The sequence below is a fragment of the Juglans regia genome, chromosome 4, assembly GCF_001411555.2.
Source record: "Juglans regia cultivar Chandler chromosome 4, Walnut 2.0, whole genome shotgun sequence".
In the NCBI taxonomy this organism is placed as follows: domain Eukaryota; kingdom Viridiplantae; phylum Streptophyta; class Magnoliopsida; order Fagales; family Juglandaceae; genus Juglans; species Juglans regia.
In genome coordinates this window covers 12,729,693-12,750,491 of record NC_049904.1, presented here as the reverse complement: position 1 = coordinate 12,750,491, position 20,799 = coordinate 12,729,693, and the positions used below count along the sequence as shown (strand labels likewise).

General features: G+C 34.4%; 1 protein-coding gene across 2 annotated transcripts; it reads left to right on the top strand.

Annotated features, from left to right (window-relative positions):
• Positions 1–641: 641 nt before the first annotated feature.
• LOC118343727 (internal alternative NAD(P)H-ubiquinone oxidoreductase A1, mitochondrial-like) lies at positions 642–5,828 on the top strand. Of its 2 annotated transcripts, XM_035689100.1 has the most exons (9): positions 642–840; positions 1,565–2,190; positions 2,796–3,009; positions 3,449–3,609; positions 3,703–3,768; positions 3,854–4,017; positions 4,129–4,243; positions 5,125–5,304; positions 5,487–5,828. In XM_035689100.1, the coding sequence occupies exons 2-9, from the start codon at positions 1,612–1,614 to the stop codon at positions 5,640–5,642; spliced, it is 1,635 nt and encodes a 544-aa protein (XP_035544993.1). In that variant the 5' UTR covers positions 642–840; positions 1,565–1,611; the 3' UTR covers positions 5,643–5,828. The 2 variants fall into 2 exon arrangements, with proteins under 2 accessions (XP_035544993.1, XP_035544994.1); XM_035689101.1 differs by lacking the exon at positions 642–840 and having other exon boundaries at positions 1,548–2,190.
• The last annotated feature ends 14,971 nt before the right edge of the window (positions 5,829–20,799 follow it).

The window sequence follows — 20,799 nt, the reverse complement described above, 5'->3', positions numbered from 1 at the left end:
TCAATTTTTTTTAACGGAAAGATAATTCATTAAATTTTTTATAGTTTGAAAGAGTGATTGTGGCATTTAATAATTTAAGGGGTGATTATAAATTATGTAGTAGAGCCTTTAAAGGTAGAATTTTACTAAAAAACTCTCAATTTAAAAAAAAAACATTTAAATTATTTTTTTTATAAATTTACCAAACATAATGTTTTTTTTTTTTTGAAAATCACTTTTTAAGCTTTTTCAGCTCGAATTAGGCATTATAAAAGTAATTGTTTGAAGACTATTCTTTGACACTTTTTCTTCTGCTTAAACGTGTCATTTAATTAAACTTACTTGTTATCAGATTTAAATTGAAAATATTCATCCAAATTAGGCAATTATAAGTTGACAAATCAAATTCAAAGCCAGTTTTCAAAGATCCGAATATTAAAACCTTCCTTGAACCTTCCTCTGACTGGTTTTAGAAATTGAACCTATAATATTCAAAATGTTCCTTGAATTTTGCCGTCAATCTGGAAGAATGATATTACGTATGATATTACATATATCGTTATAAAAAAATGTAAAATTCATCCGAAAAAAATTAATTCTTTTTATATATACTTTTTTTTTTTCTAAAGAAATTACACATTACTTACGGACTCATACTGCAAATATCATTTCTATTCCCAGCTATACCTTGGACTTTCTCCATCTCGATTCTCTACTTCATCTCTCCCTCCCTCGTTCTCCTCAAAGAAGCCGCATTCATCTCCGACACAGCTCTCCTGAACCTTCGAAACCGTAGCTCCTACCGCCTATTCCAGCCACAGAACCTCCGAGACTAGCCGTGCATCACCCCCGTGCCAAAAGGTATATTTCTTTTGAATTCGGGAACTACATATTTACGAAAAACTGCTCTCATGTAATGAGAATGTTGAATGTTGGATTTTTGTGACTATTTTAACGGAAATTCCAGCAGTTTGTTTTTACTTTGTTGGGTTTGGACTTGTGTTTTTCGATTTGATTGGGTTTGGGGATTTGTTAATGCTCAGATCATGTTTGGTATGATTCTGAGCTGGTTAAGGGCATCCATATTTTTTCTTTCTCCAAGTTGCATGGAACTTGCCAATTACTATTTAAACGTGTTTGCTCATGTGGGAAAAGGCTTTTTTCTGTTTTTGTGCTTTTACTTGTGATAGAACTATACGAAAGATTTCTCTTTGTATGTGCCATCAGCTGATGAGCAAAGCTAGGTTTGTTTTTGTTTTCTTTTCCAGCAGTCTTGGAAAGAATCGTTGTTATCTATTTAAAAAACCTTGAATTTCTTGGACCGCCCCTCTAGCAACATATTGTCTTTACTTGCTCGCGTGTTTAGAGATGCCAAGTTTGTTGCCTATAAATATGGTTCTGATATTTACATAGCTTATCTCTCTCTTCTTCTCCAGTATCGGTTCAATAAATTGATCTTATTCTACTAGGCGGTCGCTCTCTTGCTCTTGGACTGCGCTTGTTAGCTTTTTGTGCTTTTTAATGAAAGTTTAATTACTTATAAGACAAATAGATTGAAATATCTGAAGTGAGTTCTTAATATTAGGTCCAAAGGGTATCAGGTCTTTGCTTTAAAGGGCCGGTACTCTCATCATGGCATTGGCAAGGTTTGCTAGGAATAGCTGGACAAGGTCAGGAGGTCCCTTTGGCAATTCCAGAATAGAGGATGTTTTCTATGGAGTATCCTCGCGCCAATGTTGCCTACCTTCCCTTGAAAATCCGGGGGAAAACAACAATCTATCATACTTTTCCAGCATTAAGAAGGTAAATCACATGACTTTTTGGAGCAGGGGGATAAGGGTAACGCCACATTATGAGTTTCCTTCTGCTGAGATGATTGCAGAGGAATATGACGCAGAATATGTTGAGCCAAGGTATCCAGGACTAGAAGCAACCAAACCTGGTGAAAAGCCAAGGGTTGTTGTCCTTGGTACCGGGTGGGCTGCTTGTCGTTTCCTCAAGGGACTAGACAACAAAATTTTTGACATTGTTTGCATATCACCACGGAATCACATGGTCTTCACTCCTTTACTTGCTTCAACTTGTGTTGGAACCCTGGAGTTTCGCTCTGTAGCTGAACCTGTTAGCCAGATACAGACTGCATTGGCGAAGGACCCCAATTCCTACTTTTATCTAGCTTCTTGCATTGGCATTGACACCAACAAACATGAAGTAAGTGAATACTCGTTCCAACTTTATAATTCTTTCTTTCTTTTCAATTATAATTTCTATGTATGCATTTCTTCTTCCTGTTCTCCTTTTAATTTGATGGATGTGTAATGAAACAAAGATGCACCAATTAATGCAAACCATTTTAAAATTGAAAAATTTATTTGCAGGGTAGTTCTTGCACGAATTTCACATGTGAATACCCACTCCATTCAATTGATTTGCTTTTTACTGCCATAGAAGTGGCCAATAAACTTTGTTAATGGCAGTGCCCTTTGATACTTTGTTAAAGCATGCATACAATTCACACAATCATGGTATCATCTTTGTTCAACTTGATGCTTCTTCAGTACTGAAAGCGAGATTATTACAAATTTTCATTTGAGTGTCATTTGATTATTGCATTCGGCACTTTAACCTTAGCAACTATAGGGTAAAACAAGGAAAATGGGCAGCAGCTTCATAGTTGACTATTGCTATGAAAATAGAAATGAAAAAAATATACAATCTGCTCTATGTTTATGTCACATTCAGAAGTCATTACAAACAAAAAAAAAATTATCAGTAAATTACAAAAAATATTTAATCATTCGCTATGACGTAATCAGGTGTATTGTGAGACTGTTAGCAATGGTGGATTACCTCGTGACCCTTACCAATTCAAAGTTGCCTATGACAAGCTTGTCATTGCTGCCGGCGCTGAGCCCTTGACTTTTGGAATCAAGGGGGTATATGAACATGCATATTTCCTTCGTGAAGTGAGCCATGCCCAAGAAATAAGGAAGAAGATTCTCTTGAACTTGATGCTCTCTGAAAATCCAGGTAAGTGGCATTTATTTATTAAACTTTTAAACTCTTGAAGGCTCTTTTTGGTTCTAAAGAAGAATGGATTAAAGAAAATGTTGTATAATGATTTCATCTATCAAGCATCTTTATGCTTTCTCCTTTGAATTCACTTGTAGTTTTAAGTACCAGAGAGAGGGCATTTTGATAAGAGATCTAGGCCTATTGGTTACATTTGTTTTTTTCCAGTTGGTTTCTCCTTTATTGCAAAGTATTATAGGTTCAAATGGAATGGACTATGTCCCCTCATTACTATTGTCTTCATGCTTCAGTATTTAATCCTTCTTGTGGCTAAAGCTCATCTAGAAGTGTTTGGTGAAGGGACAAGGTCTTTTGCCATCTAGGATTTTCTAATTACTTCTATAGTTATCTTTTTATGAATGAAATTTTAGTTCATATCTGTAATTTAATAATGCAGGCATATCAGAAGAAGAGAAGAAGCGATTATTACACTGTGTTGTTATTGGGGGTGGCCCTACAGGGGTGGAGTTCAGTGGTGAATTGAGTGATTTTATAATGAAAGATGTTCGTGACCGTTATGCCCATGTCAAGGATTACGTACAAGTTACCCTCATAGAGGTGATTATTTCTTTCCATATCTATGAATTAATATCGTGAGAAGAGAATGAATTATGATGTAATAGACTGGATTTTATTTTCCTCCTTGAACAGGCAAATGAGATTTTGTCATCCTTTGACGTAGGGCTACGTCAGTATGCAACAAATCACTTAAACAAGGTAAATCAGTTTGGTTTCTGAGATTCCAGGGGAGATGTTTTCTTTATAGTATTCAGAATTACTGACGTTTGGAACTTCATGCCAGAGTGGTGTTTGCCTAATGAGAGGTGTTGTGAAGGAGGTGCATCCCAAGAAGATAGTTCTCAATGATGGGACTGATGTTCCTTACGGCCTTCTGGTCTGGTCTACTGGTGTTGGTCCCTCCAAATTTGTGAAGTCACTCAATCTTCCCAAGTCTCCAGGTGGAAGGTATATGCATTAGCATTCTTTTGCACCATATTTTCAAAGTCTGCTGCTTGTTCCTTTCTTTCTTTGCTATCTGTTATTGAGGTCTTTAATCGATCTTGCCAATGGTTTCAGGATTGGTGTTGATCAATGGTTGCGGGTTCCCTCTGTGGAAGATGTGTTTGCTCTTGGAGATTGTGCAGGTTTTCTTGAACAGACAGGGAAGCCGGTTCTTCCAGCTCTAGCTCAGGTAAGATTCTTTTTTACCTTCTGTAAATTCTCTGCTACTAGAATCATCCTCCATTTGCTTTTTGGAGCTTCACGTTTCACTCAAAAACTACCCCTTTATGTCAATACTTAAGAAACTTCCCCTTAAAATCTTGCAATTGTTAAGCTTTGGAAGGCTACTGTAAATTGGAGTTGATAGATTTATTACTTGTTAACCGATGGCTTAGGAAAATTATTTTTCTGGTTAATTTCTCGCAGAATAAAGCAAGCTAGAAGTTTCACGGCTGGTCTGAATCCCTTTTCTTTTTTTTCCCCCGCCCGGGGGGGGGGGGTGAAAATACTGTTCCACACATTGGGCTATTTTAAAATTTGTGATCATTCAAACTGCAAATGCTAGTCAACAATTATGAGAGACCAGTGGGATGTCAATTGAGAGATGATGTGCTTGTAACCTCCTGTGATACCCCATATGATAAAGATAAGAGTAGGTGGTGAATGAGATCCCACATTGTTTGGAAAGGAAAAGTTATTGCTCTTTATAAGGTTCCAATGGAGCTCCAATTGTATCATTGACTAGTCCTTTTGGAGTATAGGTCATGTGGTTTGGGCCTTCCATTGGAACGTTACACCTCCAATTATCCAGAATAGAGTTTCTGTGTAAGATCTAGGTATTAGCTTCATGTGGAAGAATTATGATAATCAATGAATACTGATGCAGATGAGGATTGCTTTGGTATTAGCTTTTACCTACATATTAAGATTTATTACATTGCTTTCAACAGAGTATCAATTTCATGTGTTCCTTTTATAAGTATTGCTTTATGTCTTTTCCCTTGATAGGAGGGGTGGTTTACTTGTTTTAATAAGTTCCACAAAAAAATGTTTGATGTTTAATTCATACAGGTTGCAGAAAGGGAAGGCAAATTTCTAGTAAAGCTGTTTAACAGGATTGGGAAGGAGAATGGGGGCAAGGCTTTCTCTGTGAAAGACATCCCCCTTGGAGAGCCTTTTGTCTACACGCATCTTGGAAGCATGGCATCAGTCGGCCGTTATAAGGCGCTTGTGGATCTACGCCAATCAAAGGTAATCAAAATGCTTTGTAACTGGTGCATGATTTGGTTTTAGCTAGACTGCATAACAACTCTTTGTGCTGCATATTATCTTTTGTGTAAAGCTTGCTCCAACTACTCCATCCCCGTTAGTTCTTGTGACATGAGATTCTCCAATACCAATCTGACAAGCCCTTCCAATCTGTATATTTTCAGGATGCCAAAGGCATATCTATGGCTGGATTTCTAAGCTGGCTGATTTGGCGATCTGCCTATCTCACGCGTGTTGTCAGTTGGAGAAACAGGTTTTACGTGGCCGTAAACTGGGCAACAACACTGGTCTTCGGCCGAGATAATTCCCGAATAGGTTGACGCCGCCCCTTGCCAATGGCTTCGCTGCTACTTGTCTACGCATTTGTCCAGTCTTTGACCTGATTACATTCAAATAATTTTTGATCACATGAATTTGTGAAATTTTGTTTGAGGCATTATATCGAAGAGAAATGATAGGCAACATTTACACAAATAGTATACAATCTGTTTATGTAACACTCATATGATAATAGAATAATAATTTTTTAATCTGTATTAAAAATATTTTATTATTATATGATAGTGCCCGCTTATTGTCCTTATCATTACCCTTTTTTTTTTAATCATTCTATTTATTTTTACCTTGTGAAAATGTTGGATGTTGGTTTGGTGCCACCAAAGCTTGTATATGCTAATGAAGTAGAAACTTTAGAAACACAGCTTGTTGGGTTGGCGGTGAAAGAGCAAACGCGACATGTGAGCAGTCATATGTATGCTATTATTGTACAAGATCAATTTGTTCTTTTCTTGACAGATGGTCACTAATCCTACTTAGAGCACTAGTATTTAGGAGTGGATAATGGGGCTCCACTCTGCCCATGGGGGGCGGCGTCCCCCACTCTGCATAGAGAGGGCCTAGCGGGGGCGGGGGGTGGGATTAGTACTGTTCACCCGACCCGACCCGACCCGAAATTCACTATTCCGACCCGACCCGACCCGACCCGAACCCAAGCCCATTCCGTTACCTGATTACCCGAATTACCCGATACCCGATTGCCCGACCCGCACAGTGTTTTCGGAATACCCGATTACCCCTTTTTTTTTTTTTGTGTGGAAAATAGGTATATGTTAGTCTCTTAATCTTCTGACTCCAAGAATTACAAAAAATATGTTTGTAAATATCCACATAAAAAAAAAACTAAAAAAATTAAACCGGACCCACAAAAAAGTACTTCCATAACACAACATCTCTTACTTTAATCCTATTAAACACTTAGCGAGCACTTCTAATACAAACACACTTGGCATACATATCAATTAAACCGGACCCACAAAAAAGTACTTCAAGTAATCTGCATGCCCACAAAAAATTGATGTCCACATGAATCATATCCATGCGTGTTCATGAATCTTCCTCATGTCTTCAAAACTAGCTAATCTGCATGCCCACAAAAAATTGGATAATGATACTAAAATTGGACATCCTCTATTGCTAAGAAAGAAAGTGAAGATTGAAGAACATGCCCACAAAAAAAAAAACAAAAAACAAAAAAACAAAACAAAAGAAAAAGAAAAAATGGTCTTACTCTTGGATTAGCTAGTTTTGGTCCAAAAGTACTTCAAGTAATCTTCAATCGATCTCATTTAAAATATTCTTCAAAGTTATCTCTACATGAAAAAAAATTATGTTAAACATATAATTAATTGAAAAGACTATATGAAAATAAAGTTCAAATGTGAATCTTACCGGTTTCTAACTTGTAGCTTTCAGCATCTTCTATTACATCTTGGGAGTCATAATTAATGGAGGGAGCCATTAACCAGTTTTGTGTGCAAATAAGAGATTCAACTGTTGTTGGGGCCAATGAGCTACGAAATGAATCTAAGACACAACCTCCAACGCTAAATGCCGACTCAGAAGCAATAGTAGATATGGGAATAGCTAACACATCTCGAGCCATATTGGCAAGGATCGGATATCTGATTGAGTTCACCTTCCACCATAGTAGAATATCAAAGTCGGGTGTCGATCCTTCAACACTTTCCATGAAATACTTATCCAATTCTGATTTAGACTCTACCACACCCTTTGATGCTTGATATTGTTCAAACATACTTAATATATCATCCACATTATCATAAGAAGTATTACTTTGGGTCTCACCAACACTTGATTGGCTCCTACTTGAACCTACACTAGATTTTGAATATTGCTTATACATCCGCTCGATGATCCTCCTTAACCAATCAACAAGTTCAGACGCTCGCTCATTCCCAAGAAAATTTCTAAAACAAAATTCCAAAACTTCTAACTTGAAGCGCGGATCAAGCATAGATGCAATAAACAACATTTTGTTCAATTTCTCAAAATCCCCCCAATACTTGTCATATTTCAACAACATCCTCTCCGACATGGTTTTCAGCATATTACTCTCACTCATAGAAAATTTGTCAAATAATTATAGACTGTAAATACTTCTCTAATGAACAAATTCGAAGTTGCATAAATTGAGCCTGAAACCCGCAAAGTCGTATCATAAAAAAGCTTCAAAAATTTTACAAAAACCTTAATGGTTTCCCAATCATGTAAAGTTGGTATTCCTTATCCAACCTCACGTAAATATGGGCCAAACTCATTGTCTTCATCTTGCATCACCTCAAACGCCGCATAATATTTGAGAGCCGCACTCAACATTAGATATGTTGAGTTCCACCTAGTTGGAACATCAAGACAAAGAAGCCCACCACCCAAAATATTTTGCTTCTCTACTCATGACTTGAACTTATTAAGTCTTGCAGGGGAAGATTTCACATATTTTACTGCATTTCGAACCTTGACAATTGATTTATCAACTTCTTTCAATCCATCTTGAACAATGAGATTCAAAATATGTGCACAACATCTTATATGCATAAGTTCATTCTCTAATACCATACAATCCCTAAGTTTGGCAATTTTCCTCAAATAATCAATGGCCGTAGTATTAGAGGATGCATTGTCGACTGTGATTGTAAATATCTTCTTTATGCCCCATCCAAGAACAGATGACTCAATCTCTTTTTCTATTGTTATTCCTTTGTGATCAGGAACTTTCTTAAAATCTATAATCCTCTTATGCAAGATCCAATCATCATCAATAAAATGGGCTGTTATGCACATATAGTTAAGATTTTGAATTGATGTCCACATGTCAGTAGTGATGCAAATCTTATAATCAGATGCCATAAACATGTTCTTCAACTTATCTTTTTCTAACATGTACATCTTCATACAATCTCGCATAATAGTAATGCGAGAGGGGATTGGAAATCTAGGCTCAACTACGGCCATAAAGTCTTTAAAACCTTGTTTTTCTACAAATCTAAACGGTAGCCTCATCCATGATTATCATTTTAGCTACCGCCGATCGTATTTTCTGTTCATTGTACTTAGCAAGTCCAACACTAGGACTGCTAGTTGTACCATCCACCCCCGTCTTCCTAGTCCCGGTCATTTTTGATTGGGGGTTATCCCTTCCAACTCCACTAGCATTAAAGACTTTACATGTCTGATGATGGTACTTCAAAGATGAAGTACCTTGTTTTTTAGGATGACATAACAAAACCTTACCACAATAATCGCACGTGGCTTTGGGCTCATTGGGATCCTCGACATTCTCAATCCTCGTAAAGTGTTGCCATACATCTGATCTTCCCCGTTTTCTTGTGATAGGAGGGCGAACTTGAGGACTAGTTGTTGGGAGAGAGCTATCCAAAGTTGGAGGCTGAGTACTATCCAAATGAATCACATTGGGCATTGATTCAGACCCAGATGAAGGCATATTCCCTGCAAATTAAAAAAAAAATAGAGTAAGATACCTGCAAATTAAATAAAACATATTCCCTTAAAAGGATGCAAAGAGAGACTTAAGCTGTATGTGTTTTGAATAAAAAGAAAATTGTTAAATTTAAACTAAACTATTAATAGATTCATCCATTAGTCAACAAATTGAGGAATGAAATTGAGGAATGAAATCCTGCATTAAATTGAGGAATAATTTAAACTAAATTATTAATAAATTCATCCATAATTTCCATCAAATTGAGGAATGAAATCCTGCATTAATGATCATAAATAGGGGGTCCAATTCAATAGACCAAGTACTTTATCAACAAAATGGTTATTCTTCTTGAGATATAACCAAGAGAAATTAAAAATCGTTGATGCATGTATGCCATATGCACGCTGTTACTTCATGGCTAAGTTGGTCATTGTATTATATATGTATAAAATACGCTATTGAGACAAACATCATTGATAGGAGCTACGTAAAAAACTTAGCCTCTTCTTTCTCTACAATACCTTCTGTATTTCTCATGCAAAATAGTCAATACTTGTACTGCATCATGTGTTCTAATTGCCATGCATTTAGCCAATATAAATTTGACTGTATTTCTTATTTGGCAAATATGTTTTGCTTTGTTTTCGGTAAATTATGCGGGAACTTAAATGACCTGTGTCCTGTGTAGGGTGCTGGTAAAACTGCTCTTCTTAAGTCAATACTTCGTCAAAGAAAAGTGAACACTATCTCCAATAATGAGAACATGCTCCCTGAGGCTGATGTTCAAGAGGGTATTGTTGGTGGGTTATGCAGTACAAGTAGGGATAAATTTGAATTGTTGGTGGGTCAATACTTATGCTACTGTGACACAGCAGGGATAAATTTGCAGGTATTCATCTGGTACTTGTAAATTGTAATTGATGTTTCCTCTTTATGGGGCATTTCTTATCCAACTCTTTTCCACTTAACATCTTTTATTCACTGTATTAGAAAAAAATAAAAATAAATAAAAACTGAAGAAACACTTAAGTTGCCTACATCCAGTGCTGCCTCCCCCCTAAATGTAGGAAAATAAAATATGCATAGTACTGGCCAATCACACAATCACTCGTGTGGCCGCTCTATTTATTATCACCTAATTTTTTTTTGGTAAGTAAACAAATTTTATTAATACCAAAAATTGGCATAGCAAGTACACAAGACATATACAAGAGAATGCACCTAATTAAGAACTAGAGATGAATACATGGAAATCATGGAAACTGCATCCATTAAAATCTACTGGTAAGGCCCAAAGAAATAAGATAAATAAAAAAAAAAAAAACTCTTTAGATAATCCAGAGAGCATTCCCAATCTTCCTCTGTTTTGAATATTCCATTTCTCTCCATGTTTACAACCCAAGCTTTGAGGATTTAGTCCATGTTTGACAACTCAAGCTTTGAGTATTTTCTCTCCATTTCTCAAGTTTTCTCCTAACTTCATTCCCAAGCATACAAAACTCAAAGGCATCTCATTCAAAAATTATTAACCACAAGAAATTGTGGAACACTCTATATGCTAGCTAGTTTGATGCAAATGCTGCAAATCCAGTCTAATCAGTTAACCAAGCACAAGTAAATCCAAGACTCTGCATGGCCTTTATCAAAACACCCTATTTATCTAGACTACTAACTATCATTATAAGACCAATAGACTTATGGGTTTGTTACGTATTTGCCTACTACATTTCCTCTGTTTTGAATTTTGACTAGAAAATTTTCAATGCGCGCATTGCAATTTCATGCTCTCAGGCTGAGCATTATTTTTCCTAAAGCCAACGAAATAGTGTGTGATTGGGTTCATTATCACACTGAAAACTCAACCAAAAAAATAAGAACAAACAATATAAAATCGAAATCCGATTAAGCAATCAAGGAAAATAAAAAGATCTCAAATCTCACAACTAAAACCCTAAACACAAAATCATTTATGTTTATGCATTGCTACGAAAATATTTATGCATTGCTACGGAAAAAAAAGGAGAATAAAACCCTAAATCCACTAACCTTGATTCTGAGTTGCGATGGAGAGAGTGAGATCGGCGAGAGTGACCTGCGATGGAGAGAGTGACCTGCGATGGAGAGAGTGAGCTTGCGAGGAGGGAGCCACTGCGAGGGAGAGAGGGTCGAGACTCGAGCGGGTATTCGTGAGTTTTAGACGAAAGCGGGTAAACGGGTAATACCCCGTTTAAAAACAAATCGGATAACGGGTATTCCGTTTCCGCTTTAAAACCAAACCGGGTCGGGTAATACGGGTCGGGTCGATAATACAGGTCGGGTCGGGTCGGGTCTGCGGCCTTTTTGTTCACCCCTAGGTGGGATGACCCCATCGGGCCCCACATGGTGAGGGGCGGGGTGCGGGGGAGGGTATCCTCCACCCCGCACTATGCGGGTATCACCCCTACTAGTATTGGCTTAGCCAAATGCATATTCAAAATTTAGTTAATATTATACATTTTTATATTTGTCTATTTCATTTAAATTCAATCCTCACATTGAATTAGTCATTTACTCTCTATAAAATAATAAAATATTTTTAAATTAATAATTTGTTTATTTAATTTATTTGTATCACATTTTATAATTCTACCAATTTAATATTAATAATAATTATATTCTAATTAAATTATTATTAAAAAAATCATATTTTCAATGGTCATTTAATACTAATAATCAAAAATTGAGATTAAACTTATCTAAAATTATATCTAAATTTCTTATTCACTAAACAAATATCTAATACTCTATCTAAATATTCACTAACCATATTTTCAATGGAGTGAGAAATTATTATTTTAACTTTTGGTGAATCAATTTGGTTCTTCAAATTTGACCAATCACTATAGCAGAAATCCAAATTGTTTTAGAGATGACCAATCTAATGTGGGGTCTTTTTAGTACAACTTATCTAAATTTTGGTCAATCTTCAACTTTGCCCAAACCAATGCTAGTGCTCTTAAGAGTCCCATTAGAGATAATAAATTGTTGACAAGATGTTTCTTTTGTTCCTTTCTAGCAATCGAAAAAGAAAGAAATAGTTAATATATTTAATATAATTGCTTATTTACAAAATTCTGTCTCAATTCATTCTATTACATCAAATGCAGGATGTGATATGATTTCGAAGGATGAACTGGTTAGAAAAATGATAAATACATATTATTATTATAATATTTTACGCAATTATGTTTTAAAACTATAAATATTTTTGTAGAATACATTATAAAAGTAAGATTATTTTACAAAAACATTCTTATTTTAAAACTTGTATTCTGAAATGTTATATGGTTTCAAAGGATGAACCAGTCAGAAAAATGATAAATAGTTTTAAAATTATAGGTATTTTTATAGAATACATTATAAAAGTAAGATTACTTTACAAAAATCTTTATTTTAAAACAATATAAAATGTGTTGTGTGGGTATTATTATTCATGACATTTCTAATAAGATTTCATTCTTGACCAAAAACCCATTTCATATCATGCTCACGATCAAAAAGCCTCAAGCTCTCTATTATATTTTGGAAAATATATTTTTAAGTTATATTTAGATGTTGAGTTAAGTTCAATTTTTTATAAATAATAATAAATTGAGATGATAGAGTGAATTTTATAAGATTTATCTAAGATGAGTTCAAATATAATTACATATTAAGATAAATTTAAATGTAAAATAATAATACTCTACGTTTTATTTACTATCGCTCTACCACCACGTGGCTTTCTTTTTATTTTTCTCTCTATTTTGATCTCTCATAATCAAAAAGCTGTCAGAAATGCTCAAGACCCCATCTCCACTTGTCGCGCTCGCTCAAAAGTCTCCCCTTTGTACCCAAAAGCTGTCGTTAAGATTGGGCAACCACTAACTCAAATCAGCCACCCGAAAGACACCCATGGAGAAAGACTGTAGACAAGCCCCATGGTATACTTTTGACTATTCATCTTTGAATTCATTTTTTTCAGAACTTCCTATAAAAAAAAAATTATCTTTTATTTTCTCATTCATGATTTTTCACAGTACATACTGAGAAAACAGATGAATCGGAATCATCATCTCAAGATTAATCTAGGTCTTTGACGAACGAATCTCAAAGAAATTGACCTCCACTTCCTGTTAGAGCATTTCTTTCCATCTCTAAAACTTTCTAAGTATTTAAAGGTGGTGAGAAAAAGTAAAATTTTTGTTTGCAAGGGCGTAAGTATAATAATAATATTATTCCATGAATTTCACATTCCCTTGAAAGGGTTTTTCCGCTAAAGGTAGATAGATATAGACAAAGAAGCTCAAGTTGCAACTTGGAGACCTTCTTAGATTCGGAAGCTACAATTTGGGCGCAGAAGGTAGAGTTCTGAGCTTCTAAAGCTTGTGTGACTTTTGTTGGGCGCCAAGGGGAGACGAGTCTCAGCCTTTCTGGCAAAATTTTTAATCAAGAATGCAAAAGCTAGAAGAAAACGTGAAAAAAGAAAGCCACGTGGCTGAATAGCAGATCTAGCGGTAGTAGTAAAAATGTAAGTTAAAAAAATTCTGAATAAAAAAATATTGAATTAAAAAAAATTATGAGTTGAATAATTTAAAAATTAAATATTTATATGTTAAACTTAATTTAAAATTAAATTAAATTGAATTGAACTCATCATACGTGCTTAAGAACCAAACGGGCCTTACTCTTTAATATGAATTTTATGCCTTCTTTCTAAAATTATCGAAACTAATATATAATATATTCAAAAAAGATTTAAAAAATGATACTTTTGCAGTTTAATTTAATTATATTAATTAAGATGAATGAAAAATAAGTGGGATGAAATAATATTGAGTCATTGACAAGCATATAAATTGAAAAATGTCAATTTTTAATAATTTAAAATTATACTGGGTTAATATTAATAATTAAAATCCTTAGACCAAAATAGAGGAAAGACAGAGAAAATTAAAAAAAAAAAAAAAAACCAAAATTAATTAAAATCCACAAAGACGTACGTAGAAACTAGATGACAAACTTTGTACATTTTTTTGTAAACCGTAACATGGGCCACCTCGGTCGGTGTCTCTCTGTCTGTTTCAATAAGGAATCAAAGTTGGCTCAGGCGGCCGAAACAAGAAAACTGAGCACCACCGGCACCGTGTCGGGTAGTAGGGCCACTGAGAGAGAAGATGGAAGAGACGGTGTGAATCAAAACCAAACCGATTGCCACCTTCACCTGGCCCCGCTTCGGGATCGGACGGCCAGAGTACCTCCGACACAAATTCCCTCCGTTGATCATCAATTCCCTCCTCTTTGCAGCCTCCATCTCTTCTTCGATGATGATGATGATCTATGCTGCTTAAAAAGCTCTTCCAGTAAATACCCAAAAGGGTCGTTCTCTCTCTCTATATATATAATACTCTAAAGAGAAAGCAGAAGACAGGAATAATGAGAGAGAGAGTTGAAGAGATGTTGTTGTTTGGTATGCAAACTGGGGGTGGCTTGCAGCCTTTATTTATATGCATATGGGCGAGTGTTGAATCAAATGCTATACTATTACTGCTAACAGTTTGCTTTATTTATTTATTTATTTATTTATTTAAGATTAATTTGAATAGTAAGAGGAGATAATATAATTTTAAATAAATTAAATGAAATATTATTTTTTAATATTATTATTATTATTTTAATATTTAAAAAATTAAATTATTTATTATATTTTATAGAAAAATTTAAAAAAATTATAATAATAAAATAAAATAATTTCTGTATTTAAATAAACTTATACTTCATTATTGGATTTTCTGTTGGCGATCTTGACCTAGTCGGCAGTTGTCTGTCGTGTTCACAAACGCCTATAATTTTTTGTTGGATTTGACCCGACACTGTTTCTTTGATTTTGAATACATTCCAAGCCTTCGAGTTTGATGTTGACTAAAATAGTAATACATGATCTGCAAGGCTGCGCATCATGTAGTGTTGTGACCAACTGACTTTGTGCATGCATGGTATAAATGAGTTGAATTCAATCGTCTTAGCTCATAACCTGACCACCGGCCATCGCTACAAGTAAAATGTGCTTTATGACGCGGATAAAAATAATTATTTATGATGAGAATAATTAGACTTATTTTAATAAAAAATAATTATTTTAAGATAAAATGATTAGTCACAAATAAATTTTTTTTTTATAGTGCATATAGAAATGATAATAATAATAATAATCATTTAATTAATTGCAGCAATTGGGCAGGACGTGGAAATTAAGAAAACGTCCTCTTTAATGTGCACGTACAAATGCATGTGACACAACCAATAACAACAGTAATATATATAAATGAGTTTTGAGTTTTGCTGAGTATAAATAAGTTTACGTAATAATATATGTATTAATATTATTGTCTTCATATTCTAAATTTAAATTAGTAGTATTTTCAATAAAATTTAATTTCTGACTAATCATATTGAATAAGTGCACGTATTAATATACATAATCGCTTACACTTCAATTTTTTTGTATAAATAGTAATACTACTACTCAAGAATATTAATTCATTGTTGTCACTGATCGATCTACGTGATAATTAATCTAACGCATGCAGGGTGTTCATGTATTCTGTGAGTGAGGTATTTTTAGATATTCTATGAATAGTAATAAAAAATTAATAATAAAATATTAAAAAGTAATAAAAAGTATGTGAAAATTAATAATAAAATAATAAATAGTAGTGAGGTATTCTGATAATACTTCAAGTATTCTCAGTACTAAACTTAATTACGTAGGTACTGAAGTATTTTGTAAATAATAGTGAAAAAATAATGATAAAATATTAAATATTAATAAATAATAGTAAAAAATAATAATAAATTAAAAATCAAGGAATAAATTAAGGCGATCACAATAATATGGCACGTGTATCATCTTGGTAGGAATTGGGAATTTGGGAATAGATGATGCAATTAGAGTAAGAGATGAGCTACTTTGCCATCTAGAGTAGTCCGTTCAACTTGATTGTTTTTTACTTTTTAATTTTTAATTTTTAATTTTTTTAATATATTTAAATATTTTTAAAAAATCAAGAAATATATCAATACATTTAAAATTAATTTCTTAATTATTAAATAAATAAAAAATTATCAAACGGTCAATTTAAATAGTCAAATTGAAAGGCAAAATAGGAGTTTCCTTGGAGTAAAGAAAGAAAGAAAAATGTTGGCGAAGATCACATGCCCACAATTGCGTTCCTAAAAGAAAAAGGTGTTTGTCATGATTTGGGCTCCCATAAACTTTTGCTTTTTCTCAATCCTACTGCCAGATTAGGTCCAAATGACGTGAGCCGTTGGATTAGATTAGAGGGAAGCGCAATGCACCACCCACCTAGATTTCCCATCTCACTTCTTACTTCAACACTCCTCCGACCTAACTTGCTTCCATTTTCTTGCATAATTTCATTATCAATCAACTCAATCAAATTAATTCAAATCTACAAAATTCAAGAAATTAATTAATATATACACATATGGTAGGATTTAATCAGCTTTCCTAATCCAGTGGTTTTGAATTGGCAATGGGTTTTCAGAAGTCAAATCAACTATTAAAAGTCACAATGACCAACATCATGTTCTGTGAGTGGGGACATAAATTAGTAGACCAACTTCTAATTTTATATATTATACATTATATTTAAGAGAATCTTTTTACTTTTAAATCCGCGTGGAGAATATATTATTTATATAATTAATGTGGTATGATGTAATTTTTAAAATTTAAATTTGTGAATTCTTTTTACAAAATAAATCTTGATATATTAGCAGTATATCTGTACTCCATATCAACATGTAAATATTAGGGGTATAAATTCAAATTGAAAAACCTAACCGGACCGATTTTTAGAATGTGAAAACCGGCCAGTTCCAGTTCGATTCCAATTTTAAGATTTTTGGGACTGGACCAGACCGGTTGATAAAAATTATATATAAAAAATAATATTTATATTATTGTATATATAAGTTTTATACAAAATATTATATATATATATATTAATATATATAATTTTTATATATTATATAATAATTTATAAATTATAATAAGAAATTATTTCATATATGAATATATATTCGCTAAATTGTCTCTGCCTAGAAATGAAATGAGGTTCTCCTTTTATAGATGAAGGAGTCCCTGTTTACATGGGATCCGTGACTCACAGCTGTCATTTACTGTTGAAGCACGGGAAAGTAAAAGCAGAAAGTAAATCCGTGAGTGAACAATGTTAGCACTGTTTAACCACGGGTGTCATCATTGTGTCTGGCGGCTGGTGCTGCTTTCGGCACAAAACGACAAAGCTTAAAGGAGACTGGTGGATCCGGTCTTCTTTGAACTTAAGTAGTAGTTGACAGAAGTAGGACCTTCTGCCAGGTAGTGGGTAGCAATTATTCTTCATCTGTGTCGATTCCGATAAAACCGGAATTACCGAAGAAATTGCTGTATGAAGCCTCTGACGCAGTATCTGAGTCATCTCTAGATTTGCTTTGAGACTTTGACAATGATTCTTTTAATATGTTGATTAAATCCTTTTTATTAAGTCTGTCGAAGAGTAAATCTGTTGTCTTCTTGGACTTAGAGGATTTGCTGGATGAACTTTCTTTGTCCTTATCCTTTACCCCCCCGGATTTTGTTGGAGAAGTAGGGGCCTGAAGTAGTAGTGGATATTCAGGTCCTTTGGATGGTCCAGCCATGATCTGTGGGAATTCCTTAATATTCTGCAGATTTGGAGCAGGCTGGGGAAAATCCTTGATCAGTAAATCAACAATTTTTTTATTATGGGCGAATTTATCCCACCATTTTGTGAAATAAACTCGTGTCATTACATCACCATTTCTTTCATAGTTCCATTTGAAGATCCATGGGAAGTGGTACTTCTTACAGAAAAGCAAAGTATGGTGAAATTTTCTGGAATGTTGATCCAGGGTTGGACCAATTTTAGTAGAAAAATGTTGATAAGCTTTTAGGAGCTCATCAGGAAGATTTTCAGGAATATATCCAAATTGGTTCCACCATTGGATGAACCAAAGAGGAAAATTTCCTTTAAAATGTTTGTCAAAACAAAAGAACCATGAATGGTCCATAGCAGGAGTTTGGAAGAACATGAAGCGCTTCCAAGCATCAATATAATCAAAATAAGAAACAGGAGTGTCTATTAGGTCAAGTCGTTTAGTAGAAGATGGGGAGGGTCCCCATTCTGCTTGAGTGATGACTCGATGAAAATAGGCACTGTGATAAATCAATTTTTTGGCATCAACCTTGTCAGAAATAGGCTTGATAACCAAGGAATTTGTTTGAATTAAAATACTGGAATAAAACTGGAGATTTTTTGAGAAATCTTCAGGAATCCAGTGAAAAAGAGAAGGAAAATAGGAAGAAGAGATTTTGAAAGCATCTGTATATATTGTGCTATTGGGCTCAATATGAAATAGATACGAAGAAAATGGCTTCTTCAAATACTCAGCTTTTCCTTTTGGGAGGAAAAATTGGGGAGTAATAGGGATAGGTTTTGACTCAATTGCTTTCGCATATGGGTCAAAAGTAGTAGTTACCGTAGACGAGAAAGTCTGTGGTTGCACAGATTTGCCAAGCGGCTGAAACCTGTTAGCAATGTCTAATGCTGTATTAACAGCACTAGAGGTAGTAGCAGATCCAGCCTCACTCTTGATGAGGTTTATACTGGGCATTGGTGGTGGTGGATTCACCTTTTTTTCTCTCTCTCGGGGTTTCTTTTTGCTGGCCATGGTGAGGTTTCTGCAAAAATTCACGGGTGAGAAAGTCAGGGATAAAATTTTTTGTGCCTTTGATATATTCAATATCAAAATAAAAAACACTTAAAATGCCTTGCCATCGTGCAAAAATATGTTTTGATGCAATGTTTTTAACATCTTTTTCTAAAACAGATTTTGCAGACAAACAATCAATTCTGACCAAAAACTTTTGGTTTAAAAGATCAGATTGAAATTTAGATATACATAGTACTATAGCCAAAATTTCTTTTTTAATAGTACTATATTTTTCTTGTGCAGGATTCCAGGTTCCAGAATGGAAACGAACAATTTGTTCGGATGAACCTGGTGAAACACGTTGTTTCAGAATGCCACCATAACCAATGTCTGAGGCATCAGTCTGCACGATTTTGAAAGAATCAGAAGTAGGGATACCAAGGCACGGAAGAGTTTTGACATGTGCCTTAATTTTCCTTACTAAATTAGTGTGAATTTCTGTCCAAGGAGGAGGATTAGAAAGGAGTCGTTTGAACAAAGGACGACATTGTTTCCTCATATCCTTGTAGAAATCAGCAACATAATTGAGAGATCCTAAGAACCTCTGCAATTGATTTTTATCAAGAATGACATCAGGGAATTTATCAGCAAATTCGATAGCTCTTTGGATTGGCTTGATTTTGCCTTCAGAGATGTCGTAACCAAGGAATCTAATCTTGGTTTGAAACAATTTAATCTTTGTTGCCGAGACAACAAGACCATTGAATCTAATGATGTCAAGAAACGTTTGCAAATGTTTCCAATGTTTATCAATAGATTTGGAAAAAACAAGAACATCGTCAATGTAGACAATAGTGAAAGTAGAGAACGAATTGAAGATATCGTTCATAATATTTTGGAATTCGGAAGGAGCGTTTTTTAATCCAAAAGGCATGACGTTCCACTCGAAATGACCAAAAGGGGTAACAAAAGCAGTCTTATACCTATCTGACTCGGCTATTTGGATTTGCTAAAAACCGGACTTAAGGTCAAATTTGGAGAAGACTACAGCATCACTTAACCTATGAATTAAGTCTTGCTTATTGGGAATAGGGTACCTAATCCACTCTAAGACTTTGTTCAAGGGTTTGTAATTAATAACCAGACGAGGGGTACCCCGTTCTAGTTCAGCATTTTTCTGGACATAAAAAGCAGGACAAGACCAAGGTGACTTGCTATTCCTGATAATGCCTTTATTACGAAGATCATTTATCTCCTTTTTACAATATTCCAGTGTTTTGCTATTCATTTGAATAGAATTAGCTTTTGTTGGAATATTGGTTTCATTAAACCCTTTAATGTATGGGAGAGAAATTATGTGTTTCTTCCTATACCAAAAAGCATTGGGTAAATCAGAACAAACATCTGTAATTAAACGTTTGTTGAAAGCATCAATTTTTGAAATCAAAATAGAATTGGATAATTGTTCAGAAATCTTTTTGTACCTGATTTCCTGTTGGAGGAAATTTAGATGTTTTTGTTTTGCTAAAAACAAAGATTTCTTGCTTTTATCCGAATCAATTTCAAAACGGGAAGCAAAGTGAAACTTTACTTTCTGACCAAAAGGGTCGGTAGTGATACCGTCTTTTTCAGTCATGAAAGGATATAAAGAAGAGATGAAAGGGATTCCCAAAATTACTTTGTCAGACATGTTTTTGACTAAAACAGAGGGAATCCGAAAACAAATATTATCCTGGCAAACATGAGCATTATTGAGCTCATAATTAATGGTCATCTTTGAGCCATTTGCCGAGAATAATCTTTCAGTAGATTTTTCAAAATATTTACTAGGAATGAGTCCTTCTTGAATGCAATTCAAGTCTGATCCGGAATCAATCATAGCAACAACAGAAAATTGAAAG